The sequence below is a fragment of the Morone saxatilis genome, unplaced genomic scaffold, assembly GCF_004916995.1.
Source record: "Morone saxatilis isolate NCDOM2014 unplaced genomic scaffold, NCSU_SB_2.0 Contig22, whole genome shotgun sequence".
In the NCBI taxonomy this organism is placed as follows: domain Eukaryota; kingdom Metazoa; phylum Chordata; class Actinopteri; family Moronidae; genus Morone; species Morone saxatilis.
The window spans coordinates 5,852,495-5,861,299 of record NW_023339785.1 but is presented as its reverse complement, the minus strand read 5'-3'; the positions used below and the strand labels follow the sequence as shown (position 1 = coordinate 5,861,299).

At 39.4% G+C, this 8,805-nt stretch overlaps 1 protein-coding gene across 1 annotated transcript in view; it reads left to right on the top strand.

The window, feature by feature from the left end:
• The first annotated feature begins 432 nt into the window (after positions 1 to 432).
• Positions 433 to 8,805, top strand: part of qdpra (quinoid dihydropteridine reductase a) — a 10,293-nt gene continuing 1,920 nt past the window's right edge. Inside the window, exons 1-3 of the mRNA XM_035669760.1 lie at positions 433 to 586; positions 4,319 to 4,427; positions 6,974 to 7,057. Coding sequence (XP_035525653.1) covers positions 433 to 586; positions 4,319 to 4,427; positions 6,974 to 7,057 — 347 coding nt within the window. The remainder of the gene's footprint in view (positions 587 to 4,318; positions 4,428 to 6,973; positions 7,058 to 8,805) is intronic.

The following is an 8,805-nucleotide window of genomic DNA, read 5'->3' as shown; positions in this document are numbered from 1 at the left end:
CTTCTCTAAAGCTCACTGATTGATCTTGATTGATGAACATCCATCTAGTTTGTTTAATCCGTTTAAAAGCTACATTATTGAAGACTATTGTGCCGGATGATGATGTTTTTTTTTTTTTTATGGATTAAGCATATAAAACATGTTTATTTGTGAGCTTTAGAGGTGCTGATAGGTGGATTATGTTCCCTTTGGACGGAGCCAGGCTAGCTGTTTCCCTGTTTCCAGTCTTTATGGTAATCAAAGCTAAAAGCTATCAGATGTGAGAGCGGTATCAATCTTTCTCCTTTAACGCCAGAAAGCAAATAAGCGTATTTCCTAAAACGTTAAAGTGTTTCTATAAAGACCTGTATTAAGTAAGGTGCTGTATCTGTCCAATATGGTTAAATTATGAAATACCAGCAAATTGAAATAAGGCCTTAATAATTATTTTCTATGTCTGCCTCAGATTTATACAAAAACACAGATCTGATGTGGAAACAGAGTGTGTGGACCTCCACTATCTCCAGCCACCTTGCCTCTCTGCACCTAAAACAAGGCGGACTGTTGACTTTGGCAGGGGCCAAAGCGGCCCTGTCGGGCACTGGAGGTAAGGCACACATTTGTGTTTACCGTTGTCATCATGATGACCTGGTTTGGCCGTGTGTCATGTCAGGGCTGCAGGCAGACTTTGATATAATGGAGACTTTATTGTGCAGATGTCTCTGTTGTCCAACCCGCCAATTCAAATGATGGAGGTAATAGAAAACGCTGCGGGGCTTTGACGAGGGAATTGGCACACTGATCAGAGACATGGGGGATCTCGCACAGCTCACAACCGTGTGAGGAAAAGGTGTCAATAAAATGGATCCAAGAAACAAACCAAGAGGAAAAAAATAGAGAATAGCTGATGAGCTCTGAGGTAGCGGTGGGGTTCAGTGTTTCGACAACGACCCGCTTGTCAATGTGCAATCCTGTGCTCTGTTAGTGTCCTTGAGCAGTGGACTCAACCGACCTGCTGAGATTAAGCCACTCTGTACAAGCCCAGCTATGTAGTTAAAATGTAACTGATTGGGATTCATTAAAGCAGAAGGCAATGAACTAAAGACAACAAATAAATAAAATAGGACTTTAGAAGTAGCAGAAGTAGAGATAATTACCTCAGACTATAGAAAGCTCTTCCACAGCCACAGGACACGTACTTACTGTACTTATGAAATGTAACCTGATCACCATGTGTAAAACTGCCCCTTTTAACAGTAGTTACCTTTTTTTATTTCTGTTTTTTTTAATTTAAACAATAGAGCTGACAGTCTTCGATTAGTTGACTGACAGAAAGTAATTCAGCAGCTATCTTTACAGTCTGTTAATAATTTCAGTCGTTTATCCAGCGAACATATCAAACGGCTTCTCCAACAAGAGAATTTGTAGCTTTTCTTTTCTCGTATATGATAGTTGACTGAATATGTTTGGGTTGCAGTTTTCGGCAAAACGAGCAATTTCATGACTTAATCTGGGGCTCTGAGATGGTATTGTTTCTCTATTTAGTTTCTTACAACTATTGAGAAAATAATATGCAGATTAAGCAATAATATAAATTATCTTTAGTTACAGCTTTATTAAAAAGTAAACTTGTGTGCATGAAAGCATGTATTAGGTAAAGATACAGAATAACAGCCACACGTACATGTCAGACCCCCACCTGTGATGTGGTTTGGTGTATTCACTGTATATAGTTACATACTTACTCCTAGTACATAAGGACAGGTGGTCAAAATCAGTCGAATATATATATATATATAGTCCATAATTCTGAATTAGTCCTCCGCTCTAGAATCAAATGAACTGAGGCCTGCACAAGAACCCTTATCTACACATCTACATATTCAGATGGTGTGCCGGTGATTTTCATTCTACCAATAGTTAACCATTGTTAAGTGACACCAGCCAGCCCCACGTCGGGCTTTGTGCCATCCTGAAAGGCTTTGGTGTGGTGCCATGTGATGTCCAGCCTGCCCCTGTATCCCAGCCAACCATGTGATGGGCTGAGATCCAACTCTACAATATAAAGCCCTGGCTCAGCAGTCAGCACAAAGCCCACAAACTCATTGGCTGCTGGCTTAGGAAGAGAATGACTCAGCAGTTGTGGCTCCACACACATTATCCATGTGGACAGAGTGTGTTAACTGCACTGATACAGTTTGAAGATCCCAATATCTATTGTTTTATATATAGATTCTATTTATGTAGGAACCTGCACCTCCGCAGAACTGACTGTATTTTAAAATCACAGTCGAGAACTGTGAAAGTTACCGTCTTATTTTCCCCCCGAAATATTTCTGTGTGGTCTAATTAAACGTGACTCAATATCAAGAGCCAAATGTTAGAAATATAACTGGTGAGAGATACTCGTGTTCATCCTTTCTTCTGTGTGCTTTGATCAAACAAATGGAGTAAAAAGTTAATGAGTGTTCCATATCAGAAACAAGGAAAGCAGATTATGATAACTAATTGACTTTGAAGGTTGTTGTAAATGAAACGTTTCACAGATGAATACCCAGTTACATGTTGGAAAGCTTATGAGCAGATGTGGGAGATACCTGGAGTTTTCCCTTCAAAGCAGCATGTCGCCATGTAAAGTAGTAAAAAATGCAAGATAATTTGGGGATTTACTAAATGTGCTGGCTCGTAAACAAAAGCATGTTTCTCTCTCTTATAACAATCACCATTTGTTTTCCCTTTTTCCTGAAATTCCAACGCAAACTTAACATGACACACTTGTCAAACCATGTGAAGGGCATTTTAATAATCCTTTTGATTTAGGGTTTAAAACAGAGGTCGAACCCCAGAAGGAGTTAGTGCAGGGGTCTCTGTGCCCTCCATGTGACTTATTATTTGTTTTCATAATCCCCAGTCTGATTATCCTCTAAGATATGCAAAAGATGGCTTTCAGTGTCTGCATTTACAGCAGTGTTATTCACTCTATTCAAACAACTTGAAGCTATCATTTCTGAATCAAGTCCTGTGTTCAGGCTGTCATAATGTAGCTTCTTCTGATGCAGTGTCCCATTGCAGCTTCTTCCCTGGACCTCGTTGCACCAGCTGTTTGCTAGTTTAAACTTAGCCTAGTTAGCCGGCTTAATAGATATTTTCCAGTCACTACATGACTGCTACTAAGTATGAAACACACATTTGTCCACAAACGCATATATAAATGGCTAGATATGTGTAATTTGCCTATTGACGCCAGTTTGACGACAGCTTGTGATGCCACAGGGACTTCCTTTTACATGGTTGATTGCTTTTGATTGGATGGTGCTACAGCCAATTTACACATTATTTAAGTCATTACAAGTTAGTTTTAACGGTGCAACCCAATTTTGTAAATTGCCAATTTGAAACGAGTTGTGAAGAAGATCAGAAGGACTTAGCACACAAACCTAGTGATGCATTTACAATAGCTGGTGCAACTCAATCCTGACCTTGAATATGTTTGCAAAGTACAAAAAAGGCTGCAGCCTGCATTATTTCAGCTATTTACGGCTAAGTGACCACAGCCAAGACTCCCATCTTTTTTTTACGAACTGTTCAAAGTGAGAATAACCTTAATTAATCTGAACCCTCGTCACATTTACATGCTGTTACTCCTAAACGGCTTACAGTGAGAGCAGATTGGGTTTCAAGGACAAAGTAGATCATTAGGAAATAAAATTGTTGATGGATGCACATTGTGTTTAGCAGGGATCGAACGTGTGACCTGTTAGGTACGGGATGGAGGCTAACCTGGTGGTTAATTAAAGGAGCGTTTCACCGTCCTCGGAATGGCACCCCTAAGTCATGCTTCCTTTTGATTTTTGCTCTTGGAGAAAAACAAAAGCTTGTGATAAAAGCCGTGTCACCACCCCTTTTTCCCATTGGTCGGATCTTTGTAAGCCTGTCATAAGATTGGTTTAGTGGGTGTGGGGGGGCACATAATGTTTCCAGATGCTGAAGCTATAAAACATTCCTAGGAGTTATCCATGGCTGTGTTTTATGTAAAAATGTGTTTAACTAGAGGGAAAACAAGCAGTCATTCAGTTGAATGTGTCTGCCAATCTAAGCCTTTATACAACACAAACATATACCACAAGAAATGGGTTGCATTTTATCTGGTTACTACTTTAGTATCAAAAGTCTCAAGATGTTACTTCCATAGATTCTCCAATGTTTTCCACTTGACCTCTCTCTAATAAATCAATTACTCGCATCCACTGCTGGGAACAGTGTGTGATGCATTTGATGTGGTCTATGTTGCCTTTGCAAACTGCACACTACACTACAATAAATATTCTGTAATCCACAGGTATGGTAGGCTATGGCATGGCCAAGGCTGCCGTCCACCAGCTGTGTCAGAGTCTTGCAGCGAAAAACAGTGGGATGCCATCAGGAGCTGCTGCTGTGGCTATACTGCCGTGAGTACTGCTGTGAGATGTGTGTGTGTACACACTTGGTCATGATGCACATTTAGTCCTGAGGTGATGATTTAGATGGGGATGTAACAAGATTCAGATAGGGGCTTTTTAAATCAATAGTCCACCAAAAGTCTCTATTGACCCTCTGCCTGCATGCCTGAGAGCTGGATCTACACAGTTAGTGGCTTGCTCTTTGATAGAGGATTGCAGCTGCTGACAGCTTACACAACAGCTACAATAGATGATGCAGAAGACAGTTTTGTATCAAAAACTTCTCTTGGAAACTTCTCACTTCCCGCTCCTGCAGCATAATTCACTTTTCACATTGCTGTTAGTCCTCATGAGTATTATATACTCAAAAGAAGAGAGTTTTCTTTTAAAAGGTCCAGAGAATGATTAAGAATTCTTTACAGCGAAAACAAGCAGGGCTGTGCATTGGCGAGAATCTACTGATATGATATCACGACACATGGGGTACGATTTGATATATTGCGATACTGTTAAGGCAAGGGTAATGCATAGAGAACGAGCCACCATATGCATAAAATCTGAGTAAAGAGTAAAGAAAAGTTTACAACACTTCTATCTAGTGTTTGGGGGTTTATACACAAAAATCAATACAGTGTTTTTAAGAATCGATACAGTATGGATAATTTTTTACACCCCTAAAATTAAGTCTTGCTCATTTTGCCTCCTGTTGGTAAGATCGTATTGTTGAACCAACCTCATTTTGTCTGTGTCTCAAAGTGTTTTAGCTCTGCATATTACCTGCTTCTGTGGATACTGGAAGGAAACTGAGAGAGAATAAGTATTTGAGCTGTAAGGATTAGTCTATTAATGGATTCATTGATTGACAGGAAATGAATCGACAATTATTTTGATAATCAGTTTCTTGTTTCATTAATTTTGTTATTTGATTATAGTATATATTTTTTGTGTTTGATTGTGTGTATTTTTATCACAGTTAAAATGAAAATCTAACTAAAAAACTAAAATTTTTTTGGTTGTCGAAAGGATAAAACAAGATTAATATATAATGAACATTGTTAGTTGCAGTCTTTATGTATTGCCCTAGCAGTTATAAGTTTTGGGCCTTGGGCTGGCACTAACATGAAGAATAACTGAACAGAAGCGAGCGTGTTATTCTTTACCAGACAAACTTGTCTGCTGTCGGCAAAAGCAACAAAGGGAAACTGTTAGACTTCCTTGAACTTCAATATCCTGAGATATTGTAACATGTTGTACACAGCAGATTCATGTTTACTTGCTGCTCGTTGGATGTTATTGGGGTTTTTTTCTCCTAAATCTTATCAGTTATTGTCGACAAAAAAACAGATTCTTGCTTCAGTCCATATCCAGCAACAGAATTTTATTAACAAAAAAGGACAAATATACAGCAGGTCTCTGGATGGGATTGTCTTTGCTGTTTGTGCTTGGTTGGTTGAATGGAGCGGTGTATATGTAACATAAATATTTTGCACAGTGCAGCTTTAAATACACCAACAATGCAAGCAGCCTGTCAAAGGAGTGAAGGCGAAAGCTATTGTGCTGTAAAATTAGCTGTGCCTCATACTCCTTTGTTACGTGCGATGGATAAGTGCAAGTTGAAGATAAGCTGCAGGAATAAAGAGAAAAAGATGGCTAAGGCTGCCAATCTCACCCTGTAGATCTCTGGTTGTGCACATGATCTGTTTTAGATGAATGACGCACACAGTAGCCTTTGCATGATCGCCTCTTCTGTTCGCTTATTGAATTTTAAACCCAGTGTTTTTTGCGTTGTCATCGTGAGAAGCTAGAAATGGCTTTTCAGGGGTGTATCTTGCTGCGGCTCTCTCTTTGGTTGTATTTTCCGCCAACATGAGGCTGGACTGAGCCTGCGCCTCTCCAGCATGCTGTCACATCTGTTCAGCATTAGCCCCATGACTTGCATTTCTGTTACAGCCTGCATCCCCCAACCCTCCTGTCCTGCTGTACCATCCTATACGAACAACATCTGTACTAGTATTTGTGGAAATGAATTCATAATACAGATTGTTTACGCAATCCAAGACCATGAAACAGTTAAACAAACGTTTTGGATTTTAGAATTGAAATGGAAAGTGTTTTTTAGCTTATGCAGTAAGAAAATAAGCAATTGTATTATTAACCTTCTTCAGTCTCTCTACAGTTAAGTACTACTATATAAAAACTTTGTTCTTGTACTTAAATGTATGTATATAGCTTATACGCCCTGATGACCCCCCCCCCCCCAAAAACACTAGAGCACACCTCAGGTCAGAATGTTTTGTTGTTTTACACAGGGATATCGCATGTTAATATTAGCATGGCTGTACTGAAGGTGACAGAACAAACCGTGCTGTGTTGAATTGCTAAGTGATATTTGAAGTCATAATATGTTAATAAAACAGAAACATGATGCAAATGATGTGTATACCCAGCGCTCTCTCTGTGGTGTGTATGTGTGCAGGCTGTAAGCTCTCTCCTTTCTCTCTCCGCCACTCAGGCGCTGCTACTCACCCTGATTGTCATCTGGCTTAATTTAACAGGGTTACCTTGGATACGCCAATGAACAGGAAGTTCATGCCTGACGCAGATTTCAGTTCCTGGACACCGCTGGAGTACATCGCTGAGTGAGTGTTGAGCCGAATAGTGCTTTTCTTATTTACAGAGCTCTGTAAACATAATTATATTTTAGAATGGGATGCTCATATCGGTTTCATATTCAGTACTACTGCTGTATTTGGTGTTTATATTAACCATCATAAAAACACCACTCACTAATTTTCATATACAGTGTTTTCGGATTAAAAGTAAAATCCGACTCCCACCTTACGTTACACTCACTCCTGACCTGCCATTTACGTTCAATGTAATGCCGATATAATGTGACCAGTGGTTTCTGTTTAGTTTATGAGCTTAAATATCACAATATAAACATATACACATTAAGTGCAAACCCTATTCCCAATGTTCCCACATTGTTAGGCGAGTATGCAACATGCTGAAGGCTGTGTCGTCTCTGCCCAGAAGCGGTGAAATAAGATCAATTAAGTTACGCTCAAGTGAGTCTGAGGATATAATAGTATGTGTCTTTCATTGACTGTGCTGTTGCTGCACAAGCACAAGCATTGTTCAGGGTGTGTTCCACTCCATTTTCTACACGTCTCTGATAATAAGTGGCCTCCTACCGACACTGAAACATGTCCTCTTGTGTCTGATTTACATGCTGTTCTCCTGTTTCTCTAATTGTTCAGTGTTGATCCAAAGAGGTCTAATTCTAAAGGGAGTGACACCTAAAACATAAAATTTTTTTCTGTGCTGTGGATCACAGAAACATTTTCTGCTATCAAACAACATCAAAGTTACTGGAAATACCTGACGTGTTATTAAGTTGTGCACAAGAAGAATAAGAATACGCTGACAAACGTGCTGCGAATGAGCACGGAATACAAAGTACATTGCCAATATCAGTAATCTTAAGTTCTGTAAGTAGTTTCTCCTTTTAAAATAACACATGGCATTCAGTTGTATTACACTGAATTACAGTAATAAAGCCTTCCTGAGGTAAAATTGGTCTTTTGTGTGGTTTAAGTGATTCAGGTACTGTATGCATGTCAAATAATATTATTAAAGAAAAAGAGCACGAATACAGAATTCCCATGTATCCTGGAAAGCCTGGAAATTTAGAGACTATAGTAGTTTTTCTAGTAATGGAAACACCTGGACATTGATTAAAATGACCAAATATCCTAGAAATTATCCATATTGTCCTAGAAATGTTTTATTGTATTTTAGCCCCTCGCTCAGATCCCCTATGTAAAACCTGGGTTAGAGGGGAAACTGTAGTCAAATCACTGGAGAGGCTGCAGAAAAATTGGCTGTGGTGAGAGCAGTGGAAAGCAAGCTAACGTGTCCCATAAATGCTGAGCACCTGTAATGAACCTCGACCACTCATTGTGAAAAAAGAAGGAATAAAACTGGAAAACCTGTATATACTAGGCCTGCCGGTAAATTATATGACCGTTTGTGAGCGAATGCTTTCCTGTATTGTCAAGAAAACTCCTGGAAAATGTCCTGAAAAAGTCTGGAAGATGATTTCTTAAGAAGAGTAGGAACCCTGGAATATAATCAAAGTGTGCTTCACCACAAGATGGCAAAGTAGATCTGTCAGTGCAGTGTGATTGATGGCACAGGTGTGTTTTTGTTTTTCTTGCGTGTTCATCACTGTAGCTCATCCGTTTGTCTGTCTTCCTAGTGTATTATTGATGACATGCCTCACATAAAATATTTAGTTGTTTATCATTAAACACAGTTTACGTGATAGTGTAGTTGACATGTTAAGGAGCTACAGTGACTAAATGGAGCGAAGCCTGTGAGC